At 46.0% G+C, this 25,323-nt stretch overlaps 2 protein-coding genes across 2 annotated transcripts; one reads left to right on the forward strand and one right to left on the reverse strand.

Annotated features, from left to right (window-relative positions):
- The first annotated feature begins 204 nt into the window (after positions 1 to 204).
- LOC8051458 (shematrin-like protein 2) lies at positions 205 to 1,349 on the forward strand. The gene is made up of 2 exons (XM_029992572.3): positions 205 to 272; positions 1,029 to 1,349. The coding sequence occupies exons 1-2, from the start codon at positions 261 to 263 to the stop codon at positions 1,347 to 1,349; spliced, it is 333 nt and encodes a 110-aa protein (XP_029848432.1). The 5' UTR covers positions 205 to 260.
- A 7,879-nt stretch (positions 1,350 to 9,228) lies between these two features.
- On the reverse strand, positions 9,229 to 15,866 carry LOC8054019 (putative RNA-binding protein Luc7-like 2). Its single transcript, XM_040220694.2, has 4 exons — positions 15,585 to 15,866; positions 12,442 to 12,680; positions 9,459 to 9,657; positions 9,229 to 9,345 (listed from the first exon to the last, which is right to left on the reverse strand). Exons 1-4 carry the CDS (start codon positions 15,864 to 15,866, stop codon positions 9,229 to 9,231), a joined length of 837 nt encoding a protein of 278 aa, XP_040076628.1.
- Positions 15,867 to 25,323: the final 9,457 nt, after the last annotated feature.

Genomic DNA, 25,323 nt, shown 5'->3' on the forward strand with positions numbered 1-25,323 from the left:
CTCGTGCGGGAGGAAGAGGAACTGCGGACAGTTCCTTCCGTCCTGGTAGGTTCGCACTCTGCAAGCAGAATGCTTGAGGGACTTTCTCGAGGAACCGCTTTTGCACTCCCTTGATTCGTTTGCGGGGAGAGCGGCTTGGGGAGATGGAGAGAGCGGTAAATTGTTTGACCGCAGGGGGGTTCCGATTGAAGGGGTGTGGGTGGGACGTCCGCGACTTCCAGGGTATATAATGGACTGAAAATCTCTCGCAAGTTACCATCATGAGACTCCTGGTGAGTTGAGATCGGCTGGTTGTTTCCAGCGTCACCATTGCTTGGTTTGCTTTCTTGTTTCAGGAAAAAACTCATTGGTCAAGTTGTTGATTCTACGCTAAAAATGATTCATCTTTTTCGCATGTACCTGGCCAATTTACGTCTGAGAAACCCATGGAAACAATTAGCCAACACTGTTTATGAACATAAAAACAAAATAGCCTGCTTATGAGCATCGTAGAAATAGCACCGATTTCGGCGAATATAGGGTTTCCGAGCCTTTTTTTTTTTTTTTTGACGCGATTCGGCGTATTAAATCAGTGTTTATCTAGAGGATCTGGGGTAGTACATGAACCGAATGTAGACACCGGTATGTTCCTCCTACATTTTTGTTCAATCTCATGAGTTTCTCAATGACGCGTCTTTACTTTACAATATTTTGCAAACTTTACAAACTTTACAATATTGACATATAAGATAGTCGAGATATTACCTTTACAATGTTTACATATGCCATAGTCGATAGAATTTTGTGTGCCAGTGGCGAAGACTATAGGAGATTGTCTAGTGTTCTCCCTGTGCTACAAACTATGGTAATTGACCGAGTGTATTTCCTCTCTTCACCAGACCCTGCATGGCAGTTTAACTTGGCAGCCGATTATATTGAACATAATAGTTGTGCTCTAAAGTTTCATGCATTTGAGCACTAGTCATATATTCCTGAGCTGTCCCCAGTGAATACGTTTGAGTATTCTGACGGTGATTTCCGCTTTTCAGACGGTCGCCTTCGTCATCTACCTGACAATAGCCAGCACGCATGCGTTCAAGAAGAAGAAGTTGCTGGCCCTTGCAGCCCTGGGAGCCGGAGGAGCCGGGCTCGGAGGTCTGGGCGGACTCGGCGGTCTTGGACTTCTCGGACTGCACGGCCTGCACCATTACGGTGGCCACGGAGGCTACGGAGGAGGCTACGGAGGAGGCTACGGAGGATACGGTGGATATGGCGGATACGGCGGATACGGTGGCTACGGCGGTTATGGAGGCTACGGTGGTTATGGCGGATACGGATGGCCATCCTACGGCGGTTACGGATGGTGGTAATCGACTGTACAGGTTAGTGTTTTCTATTCGGGCTGTCATTTGTGTGACTGTGATTGCGTTGCACTAGGGATTTCCAGGTTCGTTGAACAAACGTGTATTTTGGATGACTTCTGTATTTCGTATACTCTAAGATGGCCAGTAGGCAGTTTTAGTATAGCGTCACAGAGGGCTACCATGGGCACGGCAGTGCTGCTTGTGCGCGCTAACGAGCATGCTTCGGAGGTACAGCTCGAGCTCCCGGTGGCAATACCGCTCCGTGCGGCAACGCTATGCTAAAGCTGTCTATAGAAAAGCATTACACGACGTTACCGTAAAGGCTGGTTCACACAGTACCCTCTTCTTACGTTGCGTTGAAGTCACCGAAATCTTCGAGTCTGGAATGTCGCATACCAGGCTATATCCACGAAGTGGTACCCGCGCTTGATATGAGGCACAGATGTCCCGGTGACTTGTGGGTAATCAGGCGTTAGCTTTCGTAATGTAACGAAAAAAAAAATGGGATCAGCAGTATATGGACCTTTCGTAGATCGTTCGCAAGAGCTTTGCGTTGCTTGCTGTAAGTTGGGCCGTCACCTTGAGCATGGCTTGAGCACGCGCCCGCGGGACCCACAGTCCGCAACTTGCGATACGAAGAGTCCCTAATAGGGACTTTTAACTAACCGTTACCGTGTTCTGCGTACCGCACGACCGGAGCCTTTGAAGCATGCTTTTAAGCACGCGCCTGGGGGATACCGTGACCGCTGCAGGCGCGCGCTTTAAAGCATTCTTCAAAGGCTTGGTAGTATACGGTATGCGGGTCACGGTAATGGCTCGCTAAATATTTCTAATGTTTCCGTTGTCGCCATACCGGAACCCAGCAGGAAATGTACTGTGAAGCAATCATTTTAGCCGACTGTATTCTTAAACCGTAATATTCCTTTCCGGCTGTTTTTTTTTTTTTCTTTTTTTTTTTACGTTTTCGGTTTAGTTTCGTCATGGCTGTAACGCCATGGTTGCAGCACTAAGCTAAAACTCCCAAATACAGGACATGCGAAAAAAATTATGCTACAGAAAATGGGTATTCACTGTTGCTTGTCGCGAAATGTGTGCCAGCGGCGAAGACTTGGTCAAAATAAGACATTACGCTATATAAAACTGATTAGCGCGATGTGTTATTTTTGGTCAAAATAAGGCATTACGCTATATAAAATTGAAAGTCCGCGCAGGTATGCGCGGACTTTCAAATGGAAGTATTGCATATATTTATTTCCTCTACCCAATTTTTTCTACGCGTTAGTGTACAGAGCATAAATTCGTGATTTGGAGGTCACGTCAAGACGATGGTACCTGCACTCGGGTTTTCGAAAAACAGGTTTTTGCGCAAGCGCATGGCCACAGCTTGTGAACTCACCGCAGGCCGTCACGTAACTTTTCTAGAATCCTAGGTCATGCTTCATGAGTAGGAATGCCTAAAGCCCCATTATGTGTTTGCGTTGGCGGCGCAACTCTGAAATGAGCGGCCCTTGGAAGCGAATTGGAAAGGGGGGGGGGGGGGGGGGGGATTCGATGCTTGAGTGGGCTAGCGCACACCTGTTTGGAGCATATGGAGCGAAAGCTCACGCTGCAGAATCCACGAATCCTATAGCTCAATCCGCACCCCTGCCCATTTCGATCTGGATAAGCATCGTACCGGTGTGCGGTTGTGTATCACTACTGCGTGGTGCACGTTAAAGAACCCCAAGCTAGCGGTTGTACTGCACTGCCTAAATTGCTCATCTACAGCCGAGAGACAAGTCGCCCGTTGAGGCAGACTAACTTCAGGCTGCATGAACATATACACAAACACACAATCGGAAGCGAAAAGCAGCGGAGCAGCCGCTCGAGGCACGTGTCTTGCGTGTTTCCACAACTATATGGTTGGCGGCCCGTACTTGCAAGAAAACGCTTTTATCACGGAGCCAAAGCAGATTATACTGAGAGAGTTTGGCCAATGAGCGGAGCTTGCTGCACTCTAGAACCAGCGAATTTTTCGATAACACAAAATGGCCTTACTTCTTTATCTTCTTTTTTTCCTGAGAAATTGCATAGAGTTCATATGAGTCAGACACACAAAATGTCGGACTTAAAGGGGTCATGAAACGATTTTTCTACTTCTTCCTCCTTAGCTTTAATCCTCAACTCAAATGCGAATTGTGAAATCACGTGGTCGTGACATTTCTTCGGCACCGGTGCGATGACTCCTAGCTTCCACCGTGCTTTTTATGCACACCATAGAACTTGTCATTCCCCAGTGACAATAAGTTCCGTCAGGGCACTCATTGGCCACGAACGCGAATCCAAATATTCGTCGACGGATTGATTGTTGACGAGCGCATACGTCCGAGTGACGCAGTTCTCGTGTCCAATGCGTGAGCTGGGCTCTGCTGACGTCAGTTTGGCGCCGGTGACGCGCTTTTGGAACCGCGGATGTATCATAGTGAAGAGGCGGAGAGCTTTCGAAGGCAAGAAGGTACAAAATAGTCCGCTATATTTTCAAATGTTCGTACCGAAAAGCTGGCTGTTGACTTTCTAGCCTCTTTCTTGTGGCCAACTAAACGATATGCGATTAGTAAAGTCCCAATTTAAAATCATTCATCCCAACCCAAAATTCGTTTCATGGCACCTTTAAGTAGTCATCCCCCGGTTGTCACACAAAGCCGCTGTGGTTGCCAGACTTCCACTGTCTCAGTATAAACGGCTCTGCACAGGGCTTTAAAGGGATACTGAACCAAAGAATTTAGTGCCCGTAATAAGTGGCGCACGTTCTTTCCACCAGCCAGCAGCCGCCGGTGTGCGCGAGCACACGCAACAAAAATGACGTCACAGACCTCCATTCGCGGTTAAGAGGACAATGAAATGCATGGGCTTCGGACTAAAGGAGAATAAAGACAGGCTTTTCATCTCTACAAGTGAAAGCTACGTGCTTGTTAGACCAATTCATCGCTTACGTTTTACACCAGGCACCACTGTGTAGATGAAAAACTTGTCTTTATTCTCCTTTGGTCCAAAGCCCATACATTTCACTGTCATCTCAACCACGAATGGAGGTCTGTGACGTCATTTTTGTTGCCTGTGCTCGCGCACACCGGCGGCTGCTGGCTCGTGGAAAGAACGTGCGCCACTTATTATGGACACCAAATTCCTTGGTTCAGTATCCCTTTAGGGATGCATATAGGGAGTATTCACTGGACGCCATATTTGTGGGTGCTGTTTAGAGCTCATGCTCAGAACGAGCTCACATCAATAGGCTGCTAAGACCGGCACTCTGGATGGTGCGGAATGCACGTTGCAAAAGAACTGTCGAAGCTCGCCATCAGCACGCGCTCAGCATTCGCGAACACAGCTATGGCCGCCAGTGAATACTCCCTATTGGCGACGAAATGCGTCGGTGGCGCCCTCTTATGATTCCCATGTTTGACGTCACGGCCAATATTATTGGACGCAAATGACTTCGATGGCGCGTGAAAAGCACGGTGGAAGCCTAGTCATCGCGTTTTAAAACTAACACCGTCAGAATTGAGAGTCTGACTTTGATCTGATTCCCGTCGATGAGAGCAGGAATAATGTTACTCAAAACGTCATAGTGGGCGTTCGGCCAATCGTGGAAGGCCGATCACAGCGACGCTCTTGGTCGCGCACGGCCCAAATAAAGGCGGTAGTTTGGGCCTCAGACTGTGTCGACATGTCATAATGTTTTTTTGTTTCTTTTTAAATCCAGAAAGCCTTTATTATTCTCATTTCTCATTTGCAGAACATTTTAAGTGCCATGGTGTCTCGACCATCGAAAAGAAGAACGGCGAGTTGCAACATCTGTAAATACTCCTTTCAGCAATCTTCAAAGACGAGGGGAAAACATATTACTGCTGAAAACGGGAGTGTAATAATAATAAACATATTCAGCATACTTGTAAAACACCATTTTGTTGAACATAATTTTAATCAATACTCAAGTTTGTCATTTTCCTTCAATTCTATTTATACACACACACGCACAAACCTCAGACAAAAAAGAGAGGAATCTCTTCAAACGTGATATTTTTTCACACTTTGATTTCCAGGCACGTCCTTTCTTTTCAGCCTAATCCAGTGCTGTTGCCCGGTCTCTTGGCCACCGATTTCTGAACTGAATGCGTTACCTAAAGGATGCCGATAACAGAGTTCTGCAATGGTGTCTCCAACACTACTTTGACGATTGTCAGCTACGTTTGTTCTTAGGACGCTTGCAGCTCCTGCTGACGTCGGACTTAACTTTGTGTTCGTGCTTGGTACATTTCGTACCATCACTTGAACTGGACACTTGGGTTGACTCCTCATCGGAGGAGGAACAAGAAGTTTCGGGGCTGGGAGACGGACATTTCCTTTTCTTCACTGCTCTCCTTTTGGATTTGGGTGAGTGGCGGCTTCGTGCGCTCTGTTTCTTAGCAGTTGAAGATTTTGATCCCAGCGCCTTGGTTCCAACCTTCTTAACCTTCTTCTTGAATGTACGCTTTTTTGCCTCTTTGGTAGAAATATTTGTACTCCCAGAAGAAGTAGACGTTGTGTCTTCTGACACTGAACTCGGCTGCTTTCTGGCTGCCCTGCACAAACGAACGAAAACAAAACAGACTGATGACATTTAGATTTTTTTTGCCAAGCTCAAAATTATTCAATAAAGGATTGATTTGTTCCTTGTGTCATAAATAGCGCTGAGACACATTTGCATTAACAGACAATTGTAGTTTATATTGACCGTCCATGATGTGAGTTGTATCAACTGTGACGTATCTTTTAATTCGTTCGGACTGATTATTTTTTCAAGCGGTCAATCGATGAATTTAGATATTGGGTAAGCTTACTTAATTAACATAAACAAAATGTTCAACCGTTTGACTTCAATCTTTATGTAAACAATGAATAAAATGCTACTTTTAGAAGCTTTTCTGTAACTTATACTTTCGTAACAAACACACATCTATAGCACTGAAAAACATAAAACTGCCAAAAATTATTATTACGTTTTTTTAAAAATTTTTTGTGATATTTTGTTGGTACCTATTGTGTATCGTACTTGTTGCTCCAAGTGAATGAATGGTAAGAGACGATCCTGAAGATGTGAGGACTCATACCGTATCCTCAGCTATGAACAAAATTTATGGTGAATATATTTCTAGATTACGCACTCACACATCCCTCAATTCAGAATGTCAAACGCATGTAACTCAGCACAAGACTGTGCAGCGTTAAAACTGTACAAGTAACTTGACGAGTTCTAGACTAATCATTTACAAAAAAAGGCAACCGCAGCGACGCTTTCAGAGACACGCGTTGTCACACTGTAACGTCCCTTATGTGTCTCCACTTTCTAAATGTTTAAAAAAAGCACCAACACGCTCAAATAGTGTAAGTTGGAATATAAGTTGACCAATTAAGCTATAAATGTATAAAGAAAACGGCTTCAGTCAATGTGTATATGTATCCCACTTGGACAACCAAGACTTACCGCCGTTGCCTTTTCCTAGCACCAGCCTTTGATTTTGGTTTCCTTAGTACTTTCTTCAGCTTATTCTTATTTTTAACACTGACAGATTGTTCGTTGCTTCGTGCTTCTATTTCTTCGGATGACTGACATTCAGACATACTTTCTGAGTGGGATGTTTCCAGCGGCTCAACGTCTTTCGCTTTCTTAACGGATCTTGCCGGTTTCTGTGATGCAGGCCGGGGCTTCAAGTTAGCGCTCTTCTTGACCTTCTTCTTGGGTCTAGCGTTTTTGGCAACGATGTCTTTTTTTCTTTCTGAAGACGCTGTACCTTCGGTCGACCTATCCCGTGGCGTTGATCTCTCAAATTTCACTCGCTTAACACTTTGTGCCTCTTTTGAACGGGAGTTATCCGGGGAACTAGATATTGGTTTACGAGTTTTTCCTGTTGTGGATGACGTGGGTTTTAGCGAAGCATCTAGCAATCCGAGTCCTGGTTGATCTTGCTCAGACCTTGATTCTTTTTTGATATTTGACGATGGCTTCAACGAGGACAACTGAGCAACCTGTTCCTGGCAGTTGGTAATGGACCCTGTCGAAGAAATCGACGGGAAATGTTTAGATTCATCGCCTGTCTTTTGTTTTCTTTCTGGGCGGCTTTCATGACAGACACGAGCCTCAGTTTTTGTATTGTCGACAGTAGTAAGCTTTTTCTCGCATGAGACGTCCTGTGCCACCTCTGCGGAACATTTTTTGTCACAGTAATCTGTTTGACGCTGTGCGTGCTTCGACGTTTGTTTGATCGTCGCCCGAGCGTTTGCTGTTTTCTTAATTTGGCCCACGTTTTTGGTGCCTTCTGTCAAGACGTGAGGTCTATAAATGACGTTGCCAACTGGTTCGCTCTTGACTTTGGACGGCAGAGGACTCTGACTGGAGACTGGAGGCTCGCTGTTTAGACCTTTCTGATTCTCTACATGAGTGACCGAGCAACTGTCAGGCAGTCCTCTTAAAGTGTTCTTTTCCACCTTGACACTTCCTGACAAAGTACATTGCTCGCCGTTGCCCACTTGGTTTAGTACCGACTTCTGCCTTGAAAGGGTGATCTGATTTTTTTCCAGACGTGTGGTTTCGAATAAAGAGACGTCTTTAGTTGGTGCGGCCTTCGCGCTTTGTTTTGTCGTTACTGGAACATTCGATGCACTTTTCGAATGTGGCCTGCTACACATGTTTGCGTCATTTTCTTTTATGTTGAAGGTACCGACTTTTGCTTTACGAAGCAATTTTGGCTTCTTCACTTGCGCAGCATTCGCAGCTGCGGTAGCGTGACAACCTGAGCTTGGAATCTTATTTTCGGCTTTTTCGTGGTTCACGTGAAAATTTGGATCTCTTTTGAACGTCGAGTTTGGGTTTACGATCGCATCGTGCTCGTTTGTTATACATACTTCGTCCCTGGCGCTTTGAAATAGCCTTGACTTCTCTGTTGGTGAGATAGTATTATTTATCCCTGGGTCACAACCTTCATTTGTAGGCTCTTGATTATGTTCTTGCTTCACATTAGCTTTCAGACTCGAGCACTGGGGTTTGAGCACAATTCCTAATCTCAACCTGGTATCGTCTTTTGTCGTGATACGCGGTTCCCCTTTGGAGTTCTGCACTGGTGTGGAGCCTTTCACGGGCACGGCATCCTCAATAATCCCGCAGCAACGACCTCTGCTCGGAGAATTTTGTTTTATTTCTTCGTTCTTCACATTGAGTTTTGTCGTCATTATAACAATTCTAGGACATTTGGAAGGCCGATCGAATTTGGCTTGAACGCTAAGACTTCCATCTTTCGCTAAAGTAGACTTTACGCTTCTAGTGCTCTGAATCTTTGACTTTTCCACGGCCACTACGTCGAGTCTCCCTGATAGACAACTATCGTCGCTCAGTGGTTGTCGCTGGGTTTCCTCCTGTTTCACAGTAGGTTTTGATTTGTCTTCTGCAACCACCAACCCCCTACACTGAAGATTGAGCTCTGGATTAGTCTTTGAGTCATTTCCCAGACTTTGTTTAGTGTTGCTTATAAGAGTTGGCTCTTCGCGCAGAGCTATCCAAGTCCCCAGGAAAGTGGGACGTGCCTCATTCCCCGATTTGCTTTTATAGGGACTCGTTCCTCTTGGGTTATCCGTAGGCTTTATGGTGTCGCCAGTTTCGCTGCTCCTGGACCGCGACCTACTTCTGCTTCTGGAACTACGCCGCCTTCGCGGCGTATACTCTCTCGAGTCGGAAGTGCTCCAGGACCGACTCGAAGTGCTTCTGCGTCGTCGGCGCGAATGGTCGTCCCTAGACTTGCTCCTGGACCTGCCCCGACGCCTTTCATAGGACCCACTGCGAGATCTACTTCGACGTCGACTGCTGTGCCGGCTTCTAGACCTCGACCAGGACCTCGACGACCTCCTGGAACTTATTGTCGACCGAGACGACGAGAACCGTGACCTTGACGACGAGGAACTCGATGACCAACTTCGGGAACTGTGTCTCGATCTTGTCCGAGAGCGACGTCTTGGAGAGTAGCTCCGAGCTCTCGTTGAGGCCAAGTCGAGGTTCGAAGTAGGCCGGTTCTGTTGCTGACTGAAGTCTATTTTGGCCCATTCTACGGGCAGTTGGGCTTTCTCGAGGCTTGCGGCTAGTCCCGCGATCTTGCGTCTCATCTCAAGAAGGGCGTTGTGAAGACGACCACTTGAGTGGTTCGCCACCCGCTGTTCGTTGTCATCCAGGCCGATGCAGAGGAGGCACTCGTCGCAGATGATCTGCTTCTGTTCTTTCGCAGGTTCGCTGCTCTTGCGGAATAGGTACCTACAAGAAAAGAAAGAAGGAAGCTGGGGAAATAATAATTTCACTATACTTCTGTGCCGTCACAGGGAGGCTTCGTGAATAATACAAAGCGGATACAAAAAAGAAAATGCGACAAACGTTAAGAGAAATTTGTGCTTGACACTAAATTAAGAAACATTTGTTAGATGATTCCGGTCCGCACCAGCTTACTCAATAGGCTAGTCCAGTGCTGTCGACTTTTCTGCCTTTCTGCTTATTTTGTTCCTGCATCGATCCGAAACACTGCTCTGGCACACGCGCTCTTCTCAGAGTAGGTTGATATCCATGTAACAAGAACTACAAAGAAATAACTTCCTGTTTTTTTTTTGTTTTTTTTTTTCTGGTGCGTTATGCGTGTGAAGGTTGTCAGTATTAGAACTTGTAACATATTTTTCTTTCTCGTAGTAATATCATACCGAGCCGCGATAGTCATTCTTTATGCACAAAAATGTGCCACAAAAAAGTGATCAATTACTTCGGTCCATTAAATGAACCAAGACATGTCTTGTATCTCATGTCTCTTTGGTGCCTACAGATAAGTCTACACACGGGGGCAACTTTCTGCGGCAATGCATTCAAAGGCACGAGAGTGGGTGCTGCGCCTATTAAAGCTAGACACCTGCCCTCCTCTCTTCGCAAATGCCACACAAAGCTGACCCCTATAGTCGGAGACAGGCCAAGAACGAAGTGGAAGCTCGTCTCACCTCTTTCCACTTTGGTAGAGCGAACGCTGGAGAGAAGGCGACCTCCTCTCTACCGATTGCTCCGCTGAAGTGGAAAGGGGTGGGAGGAGCTTCCACTTCGTTCTTGACCTATCACCGACTATAGTGTAGTGCTGCCCAAACTATTTATGCAAGAGACAAACCCGGAAAGGAGAAAAAAAAAGTATATCCCAAGGCATCGTATGTATACTTACAGATACGTACAACGGGTAATGGTTAAAGTCATAGTTCAATTACTTACCAACCAATCATATAGTTTTCTCGGCCAAAACCTGAGGTTATTTCAATGAGTTCACGACGTATCAACGTAAAATAACACGTTGGCCGACCCGTTTTACGCAAACACAGTCTGGAGTACTTACCAGTCTTCGTGCGCAAGCCCTATTCACAACAAGACGAAGACGTTGCTCACTATAAAAAATCCCGAACTCACCTAGATGGAATAGTTTTTGTCGTTAAATAAACCAGAAAATACAATTTTGACGGGTTGCATATTAAATCAGTATTCAAAGTGACATCTACGCAGGTAGGTGGTGCGATTTACTACATGTATATATGTTATTTATTTTTGTGTTTTGTTTTTATTCTTGTTTTACGTAGAAGTCTTGGATACTGATTACTCCTCACTCAGCCGTTGGGCCCACTCCTCGAATTCACAAAGCCACAATCTCCTACATTCGTTCATTCCTTGCATTCTTCACTGCACGTATAGCATTTAAGAAGAAAAAAACAACAACTATGTTCTGTCTTACATAAAATTCACTCTTACCTTGACTATTTTCGCAGCTTGGCGATTTGTTTCTGATTGTTCTGATTGTTCTGATTGGGTGATGCTCTGTTCTCATAGATTGCGCACTGCTAAATCGAGTTGTACACTCCCGGCTGTCTAGGCGCTGCAAGGTATTGTATAATTTTTGCAATTTTTATTTTACTGCTTTTTACTTTGTTAAAATTGAGAAAACATTCACACTAGAGTTTATACTGTGACTCAATTATGCGTATTTTACTCGAGACATTTTAAGGAACAATTGCCCGACTATATACTGACGGCGGTGCGGTTGGTCTGAGTGGCTACGACTAACCGAACTTGCATTTTGTTGTGTGTTACGACTAAGAAGGAGCTGTTCAATGGCGCATATCGACTTTATTCACGAAGTTTATCAACTATTGCAAAGGCAATCAAACAGTCACGACTCTTGTGGTTTACTTCAGCTGTGGAAAAAAAAAAAAAACTAATAAGGTTTGAAGGCCCATGGGGTGTAAAAAATTGAGTTACTAACAAGCCCTCGAGCTACAGAAGCGATGCTCAGGGCAACGTGCTTGTCCCGACGCCCTTCAATAATAAAGTCTTTTTTTTTTTTCTTTCTTTTTTTACAAGCGTCGACAACAATTACGTTTGTCGAAGCAAGAACGGAGCTTTGTGGGAAAAGAACGTGAACAAAGTGCTTCCTATAGTTCAGTTTCCTTGCCAGTAGTTGTGGCTGTGGTTGTCAAAATGAAATACATCTAAGCTATAGATAAAAAAATACCGCACTGATGCCGATTCGAGAAAATATTAACGCGATATGCCCCGAGGAGCTTTAGTTCTGACGGTCTGTTTCTTGCCTGGCCGTTGAAAAATTCAACAGAGGCTGAACTTGCTGTGAGTAAATATGTGCAACTACGACATCTATGTACCCAATTAGAGTTATATTTCATTTTGAAGTGAAAAAGTGGTAACGGTATCTGTATACAAGTTATGTGCGAAATGGGGGAGTATGCCATCCCACCGCTGAAACTTTTTGGATGTTAAGTCTCTGGAAAACGATCGCTGATCCTCGCGGCCTCCTGTTGGGAAGGCATTTTCTTAGAAAAGGTGGTTGCTCCTCGGACAACACAGATGGTCCTGTGGAGCTACAAAGGACATCCGTGGGATATTGAGACTTCATAGGGACATCCGTCGGATCACGTGTGTGTTTGGGAACCCTGACTGGCAAGAGTACATCAAATGCCGTCTGCAAAGGAGTAAGCAAGGCTCGCGTTGTATCGAGACCCAATCACTCACTTTTCAATACGGTTCCGCTTTCGCTTGAGCTTCTCCACCTCGCGAATAAGAGCCAGGGCCTCGTCAACTTTGCCCTGAGAGCCCAGTTCTTCTGCCTGGACGAGTTTCTTGTCCACCGTCTCTCCGTACGTCTTGAGCTCCTTGGCCTTTTCCGCCGCGCTGCCGTTCCAGGAGCTCGACTGACAGCGGGTCAGCCTGCCCTTCTTAGCCCTGTCAAGTATTTCGCAAGAACGGACCACCTGGAACCAGCGTCGGGGCAAGCAGTGTTAGTGTAGGTAGAAACAAAATTCTTTGCGTCCTGTAGTTGCATTTAATTCGTGTTAAAGTACTGTGCACTCCATATTGTTTATTGTTCCGTTTATTACAATCCCTAACTGTTCTTAGAGTTAATGTCCTCAGTAGAAGACGAAAAGCTTTTGGCCTTAGCAGATTGTTTCGATGGAGCGCATTCTTTTCATACTGATGAAGTAAATTCAGCGTAATATTTGACTTCTAAGCACATTTCTCAAACTGTATCTGCGGCCAAAACCATATTGATAGAAGCGCTAATGCGCAGAAGCGCCATCGCTATGAACGATTCCTTTTGTGCTGACACATTGGTGAAACCTCCAAGCGGTTCTAAAAGCCCCTTTCACCCCACGAACGACACTGCGGGACCGTCACCGCTCATGGTGTTCACACCGCGGTAATATTTTGCACGGTTCCTCTCATTACCCTAACGTACGTGACAGCCTAAAGGCCTGTTCTCACATGCAGCGAAGCGCTGATGTAGTGATGCTCACGTACCGTCAGCTACTTATCGTCTGCCTTGAGCAAAACAGTTTTGACGGTGCGATACAAAGCTGGTGAACGCTCCCGTCAGCACGCGCTTAGCGCGATCTGCTTGTAGCGCTGTGCTTCATGTTGAAGCCTTAATGTGGTCGTGTGCAGCGCTTGGAAGATTATTCAGGCATGAATGGCACGTGGCTTCGGAGCGCGCTTTCCTTGCATGAGCACCCTGCAAATAAAGCCCTTTGCTGAGCCCCGTTCTCGTGTCCGGACCCTTAGAACAAGTGCGTGAAAATTAATTAGGACAAAATGTATACTTAAAAAAAAATTGTCTTGAAAGGTTTTTTTGATGACCCAAGAAGTCTTTCAGCTCGTAAAGAAGAGTTTCGCCTTTAACGCTATCGCCCCCTGGCGCACTAGAAAGGCAACTGGGCGATGAAGAACTATTTCGCAGTACAAAAGGAGCTTAAAAGGACCCTTTATAGGCTTTTTTTACAGAGAATCCTTTTAAAGGGTCTTATATCAACGTTTAGGGTGCAAAATATGGACAAGCCGAAGAATCCCTAGAAGTTCTTTTACTACCAGGCTTTTTTTAGAGTGTATACATTCGAAGCAGATGCACATGATCAACGTCAGCTGCGATTAAAATTGTCTTTGGTATACGAGCCACGGTAGGATGCCATATCTTGTGACGCAGCATTTGGTCTCCCGTACGGTCATGCTCGAAAACGCGCGTCGCCAGCGGCTTCAACGCCGTTCATTCCGCACCACCGAGCGTGTAGTTCCTTATAGAGAATAAGTAACAGCGACGCAAGTAGGCCATGTCGAATCTACGTCTTGTGTGAATGTATACCTTACGCGCTTCGATATCAACTTAGGGCGCTATGAATAGTCACGTGGTCTGGGACATGTGCTTTTGGTTCTATTGTTTTATTTGACCCATACAGCGATTCAAACATGCCGCTGGAGTGAGACATAGATAGATCATAGATGTTCACACTAAGTCTAGAATGCCTAATGGAAGTCCAAAACCGGGAGCTAGAAGCTTTGTGTGCCTATCTGGTTGCATTGGAAACCGAGCTGGTGACAGTCCTATGACAGTCCCACGCGGTCTAATCTCCAGCTAAAGCCTCGTGCCTGTAACAAAAAAAAAAAAAAAAGTTTTGCTTTTCAACTTGGCGCGTCTCACAAACAAATCTAAAGCACGATATTGGAAGAAGCGGATAGAATTACCAAACAGGAGAAGCCGCGGGCATTCCATGCCTTCATGCCTTCCGAGCGCTCTTTCTGCTCTGTTTGCAACGACCTTGATCCTGCATCGTCTGTTACTGTTGCCAACTGCAACCTATCCCGAACCTCGTGCCATCTAAAGGGTACATTCTAAAAAAGCAAATTGCCACGATCGAAAACGGCGAACGGAAATATTCACGCCCACAGAAATTAGGAACCGAACCTTCTCATTACCTCATGTGCCGAAAAATTCAACTGGCCTTGTTTAGACATGTACACTAGAGGTCGAACAAAAGCCTAAAAAATTTTATTTTTAAACTGGCAACAAATTTTTAAATGGGTTTTGATGAAAAAGAAACCTTTGTCACAGGTTTTAGAAATAAAATGGGAAATTTATAGGTAGTATGCAGTATTTAATAAGCACTACCCGCTTACAAACACTTAAATGGGTTAAAAAATTGTTTTACTTAGTTTTTAGAGATAAAAATGGTAAATTTAAATAGGACGTACTAAGCACAAGCTGCCATAGATGAACTGAATGAAAGAAGAAAAACTGCGGTAAAGGGTCTGCTTGCGGTAGGTAAGTCGCCAGTATGGCGGGCCAAACAAACCAGTCCAAGCTATCTATAGCCAGATTTTATTTTACACCTGCCACGCAAAGCCTAATACTGCAAGATGTACCGGATGCGCCATGTAAATTTGGGTCCACGATGTCTGCTAAATTACATTTGCGTGTCATGTTAATTCGCAAATTTGTTGTTGGAGGTCACTGCGGTAAAAAGTTTACAATTTCTTGTGCACAATGTATTTGATGGTACGAAACAAACAACTTTGAACGCTGGCTTTCTGAACACGACAAACCACTCATAACAACAAACTGGTGGACCAACGTGCGCCACTGAAAATCCCAACCACCCAATAGGAAACATTACACCTATTATTTTTTTATTATAATGCAATTAAATGCAAAGGTGCAAGCGAGCTGGACAAGAATCACGAAAATAATCCCTGGAAAAGGGGAACAAGAGGGACAAATAACCCCTGGAGACTTGCGTTTTTCCTTTGTCCCTCTTGTTCCCCTTCTCCAGGGATTATTTTCGTGACCTATTATTTACCTATACTTTAAGATAAAAGACATCCTGTACCTTTTGGAGATAGGTGAGCACCGTCAACTGATAGAAGCGATGTTGGCTGGAGCGGTACGTCGTCGAACTGTTTTCAAAGTCGGCCTTGAGCGCGTAGTTGTGTATCTTCAGACAGGCACCCAAAGACATCTTGGTGCCTGCCAGAGCATCGTGAGGACACAGTCCCAGGAGGAAACAGCGACACACCTTGGGGTCCGAGTAGTGAATCGGGTTCTTGGTGCCATCTCGACCAGTGCCCATCAGCTCGTCGAGCTTCTGGCGCATCTGGTCTCGGGCCGACATGTCCTCCGGTACCCGGCGAGAGCTGCAGGTCTTCTAAAAGTGAAATTGTGGAACGGGCAAGACAGCTGCCCTCTTCTTTTCTTCGGGTCTGCCGCACGTACGCACGTGCCACCGTGAATCGACGTGCATTGCCGTGGTTCCACGATAGGCCAATCGCACTGCTCGTGCTGCTGAACCCAGGCAGGTACCCAGGGTTCAGTGACTCTAAATAAGTTACGCCTGTACGATGCTCATCCAGATCGAAACGGGCAGAGGTGGGGATTGATCCCAGGATCCCTAGGTTAACACCGAAACTAATGCTGAGGAAGTCGCACTTTTGTATGATAACGAACGGCAGTTGCGTGTGCTCTGCACAAGCACCGAGATGGCGCCGCCCACGACAATATCAGGAACAGAGTGCCGATACTTTAAGCGTAGTTCATTTAGGGGCTCTACCAGGGATCATAAGTTCGATTCACATCCCTGCTGTTGTCCATATCCGTTTCGATTTGGATGAGCATCGTACACTGGTGTGCTTTTGCGTAATCAGTACCGCGCGATGCCCGACCACAGGTTAGCAAAGTCGTGCTGCACCGGCGAACTTGCTCATCTACTCCGCAGACGACAGACATCCCAGACTAGCTTCACGCTGTCTAATTAGTCACACGGCAAATATGAATTTTGAGTCTCCGCTGGCCAGGTGTTCGTTTTTAATATCAAACACGCGTAACACACATGGGAGGACACGTAGAAAATAACTGACACAAACACAAAAAAAGAAGAAAATCGACGTGGAACTGACGTTATTAGCCACACGTAACCACGCTACAAGACCACGCCGCCTTTACGACGTAACGTGCAGGTCTCGGAATAAACACGACCTTACTTCCGTTAAAGGTTAAAGTGACGGTGCCATAATTTTGGTACTTTCACCAAATACCCCATTGAACTCATCCATGACGGCTTAATTAATAATAACTGCGTTGTGTGTATGTTTATACCACCGGAAGTTAGTCAGCGCCAATGGGCGCCTGGTGTCTCAGCTGTAGATGGGAGATTTAGCCAGAACAGTACAACAGCTATAGCCTGGGGCCCACGCAGTAGCGATGCATACGCTGCCGCACGCCGGTACGATGTTCATCCAGATCGAAACGGGCAGCGGTGGGGATAGATAGACCGATCTCACTAAAAGTTCGGCGCAGGCGTGACGCCGCCATAAATTTAGTTCACACGAGGCAGGTCGCAAAGGAGGGCTAGTGGTATCTCGAGCTCTACACGCTCAGAGCTCCAGCTAGATTGTCGCACGTGCTGAAGGACCAGAGTTCCCTCGATCCATTGCGCGGCAGTGGTGGCGTATATTCAAACGGGCTGGTGCAATATAGGGAGTATTCACTGGCGGCCATAGCAGTGTGCGCCAATTCTGAGCGCGTGCTGATGGCGAGCTTCCACAGTTCTTTTGCAACGTGCATTCCGCACCATCAAGAGTGCTGGTCTTAGCCGCCTATTGATGTGAGCTCGTTCTGAGCATGCGCATTAAACAGCACCCTTGCACAAATATGGCGTCCAGTGAATACTTCCCATAGACCTTTCTAGAAAGCGCTTCTGGCAGGTTCCATCTTTAGTGCTCGGTCGTATGGCGCGTGATTTGCTCGCTTTTTGAAGCAACGAACACGCGCGCGCTGGGTTGAGGAGATCGTACCTCTCGGTTACCGTGCTCTGGGCTGAGTGTACTATACTCTGTTTCACCTTATGATGTACCGCAGGAAAGGCCACAAGCGCGAGATCCTTGCTCTAGGGCACATTTCGGCGGCACAAGCTCTCGTGCATTAGGGGCAGCTCCCAACGCTATGAGCTCGCGCTTCTAGCCTTCTCTGCGGTACAACATAAGGTGAAACGGAGTATAGTAGTAAATATAGACTATAGACCGATCCCACTAAGCGTTCCACGCATGCGTGACGCCGCCATCACTGTAGTTCATAGGAGGCAGGCACCAGTTCACGAGGCAGCTCGCACTGCCTCGTGCTCTGCTCGCGCAGACCTCCAGCGGGGTTGTCGCGCGTGCAGAAAGACTACATCACCCACGATGCATGGCGGCAGCGGTGGCGTAATAAAACTGGCTGTGAGATCGGTCTATTGGAATGGTGTTGAACCCAGGACCCCCGGGTTCTACAGCGCGAGCTTTCCCTCCAAGTGCTCTGAGCTGCGATCTGAAATCCGAGCTCCGAGTCTGAAATCGGGCTCCGAGCTCCGATCCAAAATCGCAGGAAACGGTTTTAAATATCAACTGAGCTCCCTGACGCCGTATCCGAAGCTCAGGAAGCCGCATTCTTGAATCGAACCGATCACCGATTGCGCCCGTTCTGCACAAACTAGGCACCAAAATGGCGGCGCCTCAAGGCAATTGAGGAGCAGAGTGCCGCTACTCTGAGCGTTTGGCATATCTATAACAAAGAGTGCTAGTAGAGTAGGGAGTTTAGTAGTTTTGGTACAAAGTTTAAGTAGAGGTATAAGAGAGTCTTTAGTAGCAAACTAAAACTCTGGATATACGCAGTGTCAAGAGGCTCAGGCGGTATATCGTCCTGCTCACTGTGGTCCTGCTCTGTCAAGGACAGTTTTAACCCTTCTGGAGGACGGTATATAGAGCGTTTCCCGCCATTTCAGATAAATCTTCAGATAACTGGCAACGATGATTTTACGCACCAAGATGGCTGAAACGTCGTTACTTTGAAGCGTATTTAGTGGCTCTAGTTTCGTTCCCCACGCGTGTTCCGGATGCGGCGTGTATACGTATAACCTGGAACGCGAGTATCGACACGTCCCGCCGACCTGGAACCGACGAAAGTGCACATGCTCCTCCACTCTGCGCTTTCGACGGGAGCCAAGATGGCGCATCGGGTTTCCAGGGCACGTCCCGCACGTCGCGCTTACGTGCTTCTGCCAGAGTTTTTGTTTTTTGGTTTTGGTTTTGCTCTCTTACTTTTTCGTTTACCTTGTCGTACCTCTAATTCTTCGAAAACTAACCGCTCCGGACGGGATGTAGTCGCTCCTCGGTGAAAATAAAAAGAGGAAAAAAAAAAGACATTTCAGGTGCCACTGCCCTCTGGTGATCCACGATTTAAAGTGTGATAACAAGAACAGTGTTGCGGAATTCATGCGTGATAATAGGTGCGTCTGGTGGACATCCTGTCCTGGAGACAACGTACGACGTTTGACTCTTTCGGCAGAAAATGAAACGTTTGACTTTTATGATTCTCAACAATTTAAGAAACGCAGGGCGTGACTTCGTATACGTTTGCGCATTTTGCTTCGTTTCTTAACCTTGTTAAGTTGCGAAAATGAAAGCGCGAAAAAACTGTACAAGAAATCCGAGACGAACATCTTTCTTAAGCTGTCTCCGACTGTAGTGAGTTTTAGTATTGCGTATATACGAGCGAACGCAATCACTGTAAGTTTGCGTTATCGTTGCCTGTTCCACACTGCGCGTGCGCAAAGCCCAAACTGGGGGTCTTGGATTAGCTCGTGGCGATGACACGCATTCGCAGCTTGGAGCACGCAAAGTACAACGCAAGCGCAGAGCGGAAATTCGTCTGCTTTTTGTGCAGGGGTTGCAAACTGACGTCAGAACACCGAGCTCTGATTGGCTCTGATTGGCTCTGATTGGCTCGGCGTTCCGACGTCACCGCAATCCCTGCTCAGGAAGCAGACGAACTAGCGCTCCGCATACGCAATACTAAAACTCTCTTATAACTCACACTGACCGCTGCTTTGCCACTTGCGGAAACCGTCATAATTTATTATTTATGGTTGTGATTATGATGATGATGAAAGAGAGTAGGGGATCTCAAGGTGGGGGGGGGGGGGGGGGGGGTGTAGATTTCCCATGGCCCCAAAACGTATAGTGGACGCGCCCAAAACGACGCTTGTCGACGTTCAAGTAGACGTGGCTTGTTGCCGAGTGCCATTGTGGTTGTCTTGCCCTGCCACCTGCAACACACATTTCATTCCACCGAATTTGTTATTTTCTCGGCAAGAACAAATGAAAATGGCCACCAGAACAGTTTGGATGACGTCACATGCAAGCCATGAACAGGGCCGAAGAAGCAGTGCAGTTGTCGAATATAAGACAACTGCACTACCTTCTTAATTACCGAGACGGTGACCGAAGAAGGTCACATATAAGACAACTGCACTTTGTTAATTACCGAGAAGGTGAAATCAAAGCGGAAGTGGCGGTCTCATGATATTTTTGCAAACAGTAATAACTTTATTCTGATAGTTCGTTTCTTCATCAGTATCACAGAACACAGCAACCATTTTGTAACAAAGATATATTCCACAGGTCCATCATCTCTCCAGCCAATGAGAGCTGAGAAGCTATGCTTACAAAAGCACTCACCTTTCGCTAATGGGCGGAACCTAGATCCGGGGCACCTCCACCTGGATTGCGTCTTGCGGCGCAAATACTAGGCTAAAATAATTTTTTTCTTTTGCTTCGGGTCAGTTTTATTTTGTGATATATATCGATATTTAAAAACATTTTTAAGTTTTATTTTCTTAAAAAAAGGTAAGATGGTTTTAAAATGGAACTACTATCTAATTTAGAAAATATAGAATACATTTATCATGTTTCCGAGAGTATACGTCGCAGGTCGTCCAATCGATGCCCTCTGCACGCTGCATGCGCTATCTTCGTGTACAGGGTTGTGGAAGGCGTTCTGAGCATGCACAATTGCTCTCTTCTAAGAAATATCCGATGCTGCGGGACATCCGACCCCGCGCATGCGCACAACCTAGTGAATCAGCATTTTTCGCCCAGTCTCAGAATAGCAACAGAGAACTATTCATCGGCACGCAATCACGACGCGGGCTCCGCTTAATAAGCGCATCCTCACTTAATCGTTGCCATGCAACTTTCGAATATACCATAATATGATCTATAATCTCGGTCACCTTAAGATATGCAGGGCGTTTTGGGATCCTTCTGGTTCACGCTTCGCAGTAGCCAATGAGATCCCTGCGTTAGACCCAATCAAAGCCAATCACAACTCGGCGTTGTTCTGAGTCACTGCAAGTCCTGCGTAAGACTTGTTCTCCGCTTATAGTGACCACTGACGCAATATTCGCGAAGACTGCCGAGTTTTACGGGACGCGTACTATTCTAGCGCCCCACCAAAGTCACGTTTTTTGTTTTTTTTCCCTCTTGTACAACAGTAGTAAGCGCACAACAAACTCAATTGAGTTATGGCGGCGATTTTATCTGCGGACGAGAATGGATGGTTTCGCCCGCGGGAGTGGCAATTGAGTCGGTTCATTCTCAAGGCAAGAAGGTAAAAAGCTTCGCGGGCTCAAGGTCAGCCCGTGGTGTTTTTGACTGCGCACAATCCCCTGCATGCTGCAGTTTATGCAGTGCAGTCTCACTTCTGTATCTAAACACACCCACCTGAAAAAGAAATAAAATAAAAAAAGGTATTCGGCGATTTTTGTAACAGCTCATCGGGAACACCGACGAAGATTGACCCCAATCTTAGCCCAATTTCTTGAGCGGCGTGATCTGTTTCCTCTTTTGTTTTTCGTAGATGACGTATACTTCTTGCTTTGTTTTCTTCCACTGGGCCGATGGGAAACCAAACACGATAATCACGATTTTTTTTATAAGCATATTCCGGAGATGGTATTTGTCTGTCTTTATATTTTTTCTTTTTTTCAGTAGGTAGTCGGTCAACTGATCAGACCGACCGCCCTTTCCGCTTATATTTTTCGTCTGACGAAGAAAAAAGGGGGGCAGCGTTCTGACATCAAGACAACGAACGACGAATGGAAGGTCTTTAGGGTCAACACAACTCCACCAAGGACCAGTTTCAGCGAGGTTAGTAAAGAACAAAAAGAATAAAACGAGACGACGGAATCTGCTTCAACACCGTTCACCCCTTAAGGGGAGACGTGGGTCGAAAAGTCGCAATTTCCTGAAAAAATTTCACTTTTTCTTTTTTGTTGCATTGCCGACCTTGGACTATAACCTTTCATTTCTGAAAATATCAAGCTGCAAATCGCACAAGAAATATCTAAATATGCGTCCAAGTGAGCAGTGGTGACGTGAGAGCCGGGCAAAAGTCGCGAAAATTTGTGTGGTTTGCGTCCTTCTGCCGCGAAAGTAACGCGCCACCCGCCATTTCGCATGCGGAGGCAGCCGTCTCCTCCGCTCAATAGTAAAATATGGCTGCTGTGCCAGAAAACCAAGTTCGCCTCCAGGACTATTGTGGAGACGGCCACAGAGATTGCTGTACTTTGGTACAACAAAGGCCATACAGGCTTTGAAAGAGTGCTGGAAGAGATTGGAGTACTTCCTTCTGAAGATTTGGTCATGCATGGTGACCATTGCGATCAAATGCGCATCAAGAAAATGAACGCCAAGCAAACAGTGGAAGCCAGGGCACATCGTCGCAGCACAGTGAAGAGGGCCCGGAGTGAGGAAACAACCCGCAAGGGCCAGGAGGGACAAAGTTATTGTGCTGGAGGGTTTTAGAAACTTGTCAGTGCATTTTGCCATTGTGGCCAGATTTTATGCAAATAGAGTGGCATTTCAATGAATAGAAACTTCACAAACTTTCAAACTTGTGTTTCTCATTTTCACGTTTTTTGAAAATTTCACGTTTTCCGGGCAGCCTTTTGTGAACTTATAGTTAACCTATAGTAACGAAATTTGGTACACATGTTCCTCAAGACATGTAGAGGGCTGATATCTAATTGAAACTGAATTTTCTATCAGCATTAGTTATGGAACTTCTTATTTATTGTTTCAAGGTAGACTGAAAATAATTAGGTACAGAGCACAAACTTTTTTTGCATAGTTCTAGTATTTTTGTGCAAAGTGTGGCTAGATATCAGCACTCTGCAATCTCTGAAGGGTCAAATAAGATACAGCACGATACTTTTCTTGTAAATTTAGTATATCAAAACCTTCCCGGAAAAAGTGCTCTTTTTTGCATTGTGTATTTCATAAATCGATAACTATAGTAGCTAGGTGAAAACTAAATACATATTTGAAATCCGCATGAAAAACTATATTAAGGGCTGAATTTTTATGTCTCTAGTTAAAAAAATTTAAAAAAAGTTGTTTCGGGGAGCATATTTCGGGGAGCGCCAACACTGCGGTGGAAGCTACGAGCCCGTTTGAACCAATCTTACGCCTTGTATATCTTTCGCCACGGGATCACGCCACTCCCTCTCATACGTACACATAGGGACAACGCGGCCTAGAATAAAACTGAACAGTTTCCTTTACCTCCACGTATGACGTCATCACACCCGAGTCAGCAATTGGATCCGAGTCCGAAGCCGAGCGCCCTTCGACGCGTTGATTGGACACGAGCTCCTCCCGAACGCTGACTGAGCAGTCGTGTCCAATCTGGCTGTGATGACGTCAAAACGCCGGTTTAAATCTGGAGGTTTTTACGTGCCAAAGCAACGAAGGGCATCTGGCACGTCCCAGCGGAGGACCGAAAACTACTTTCGAACACCTGGGGATCTCCTAATGAGCAACTTGAAGGAATTCGATAGAAGCACAAGTTCGTCTGCTGCTTGCACAGGGGTTGTGATGATTTCGGACCTTAAAAAGGTAGGGCGAGGATAAGACGGGCCGGGGAGGAGGAAGCCGACAGAACGCTGGAGAAGAGAGGGGGAAACCTCCTCACTGTAGCGTTCGGTCTGCTTCCTCCTCCGCAACTCGTCTTACCCTCGCCCTACTTTATTGACTTGCAACGGACTATAAACTTCAAGGCTTCTATAGCACTGATGTCTACCCACTATCCTTTCAATCAAAGCCAATCAGAGCTCTGCGTCGCCCTGACGTCACCGAAATTCCTGCGCAAGAAGCAAACGGCTAGCTCTCCGCGGATTGCTGGCACCTCGGCTGGGATTCGAACCCACAACCTGGGGATCCCGGCGCCTTGACTCACGGAAACACCAAGGCGGCAAAACGCTAGTGTAGGGGCTTTGATTACTTAGTTGGTGTTGGCGGAGAGCTGGGTCAGGTTACGAAAGGGAGGCGGCTGACTTGTCCGGCGAACGCGTAGCTCCCACCGCATTGTCACGCTTAGGGCTGAACGGAATATATATTCTACGAACCGCACCCCAATCTCGTCAAGAGCTGCTACACACTTTCTCGATGAAGCCCCTCCCTCCGAAGCGCGGTACACCAGGCAATTACGCGGACGTCCTCGTAAGACTACCTAATGACCGAACTTGCGTACGAGCAGTTGCTTAACGTCGCAATAGTTTGGAGTTTCTTTTTCCTGATTTTATTGTCATTTTTTATCGCTTATTATTTTAATACTTTTTGACGGATCTTTCCTGATTGCTTCGAGACGAGCAGAACCCCGTGGAGGTATATTGGAGACGTGCCAAGATCTCTCTCGCAAATGAGTGTTAAAGTTCACAACTTCTTGCCCACGCGGAGAGAGGGCGCCACGTAAATTAAGCTCGATAAACTCGACACTAATCGCAGGTGATGATGTTTAAGAGTAATGAATATATAAATATATATGTGAAATGTTGGCAGCTTGGGATATTTGGCATATGCCCGAGACTAGTGTTTGTTTGTTGTGCGTCTTTTATAAAGGAATTGGACCATTTGTTTACTTTCGTCGGGGTGAGTGTGTCGCAGAAGGATTCTGATATTTCTTTAGAAGGTGGCAAACAAGACGTTAGCAAGTTAATTTTTTTTTTATTATTATATAGTAACTCTGAACTCGACCAACGCCGAGTTCAGACAATTAGTTCTTTTTTTTTTATGTTTGGTTTCTCATTGTTTTTGTCAAATGACATGCTGTGACCCCATTGGTAGCGCTTAGAAAATTGGCATTTTTTAATTACTAAATAGTAATTTCGCGATTTCTTCCTGATTGTTTTTGTTGTGTCCTGCCGCAGCCTCAATGGCTGCGCAGCGTGAGCTGGGGTTAAAGCCCATCTCACTTTTACTATACTTATGATGGATGTGACTATATCATAATGTAAAATTTTTTTTTTTTGTGAGTCAGTGGGGTTACAAGGAAAGGGGGGATGCAAATTTTCCCCGGGTGCAGCACTCAGGAGGATGTTGCGGATGGCCACGAGAGCCGGGGGGGGGGGGGGGGGGGGGGGGTCGTCGCAGAGTGCTACCGCCCCGGGTGCCACTGACCTGCCACTGACCCTAGTGACGCCACTGTTGTGAGTCGAGAGACCCTGGATATCACCTGGCAAGCGTTCGGTCGCACAGAAAATCACAATAATATGAACATGACTAAAAAAACAAAAACAAAGATATTTATTTGTACATTTAAGTACAGGTCGCATAGAAGGCGTTTCCGCCCGTACACATATGTGCCTATGTGGTAAACACAAATAACGTAAACACAAATAAGTAATTTAAGAAAGAATCGATAGTTCATGCTCTATTTTTTATATAATGCTAGAACATTGCAGGTAACTAAAGCGAATAAAA

This window comes from Ixodes scapularis, unplaced genomic scaffold (assembly GCF_016920785.2).
Source record: "Ixodes scapularis isolate PalLabHiFi unplaced genomic scaffold, ASM1692078v2 PGA_scaffold8__174_contigs__length_109621045, whole genome shotgun sequence".
Classification (NCBI taxonomy): domain Eukaryota; kingdom Metazoa; phylum Arthropoda; class Arachnida; order Ixodida; family Ixodidae; genus Ixodes; species Ixodes scapularis.

Coding starts and splice junctions, on each gene's coding strand:
- LOC8054019 (XM_040220694.2), bottom strand. CDS start 15,866: ATGTCGGCCCGAGACCAGATGCGCCAGAAGCTCGACGAGCTGATGGGC. Junction 12,681..15,584: donor TGCTCACCTATCTCCAAAAG/GTACAGGATGTC, acceptor CGCTGGTTCCAG/GTGGTCCGTTCTTGCGAAAT. Junction 9,346..9,458: donor TCGAGAAAGCCCAACTGCCC/GTAGAATGGGCC, acceptor CTCTCGGACAAG/ATCGAGACACAGTTCCCGAA.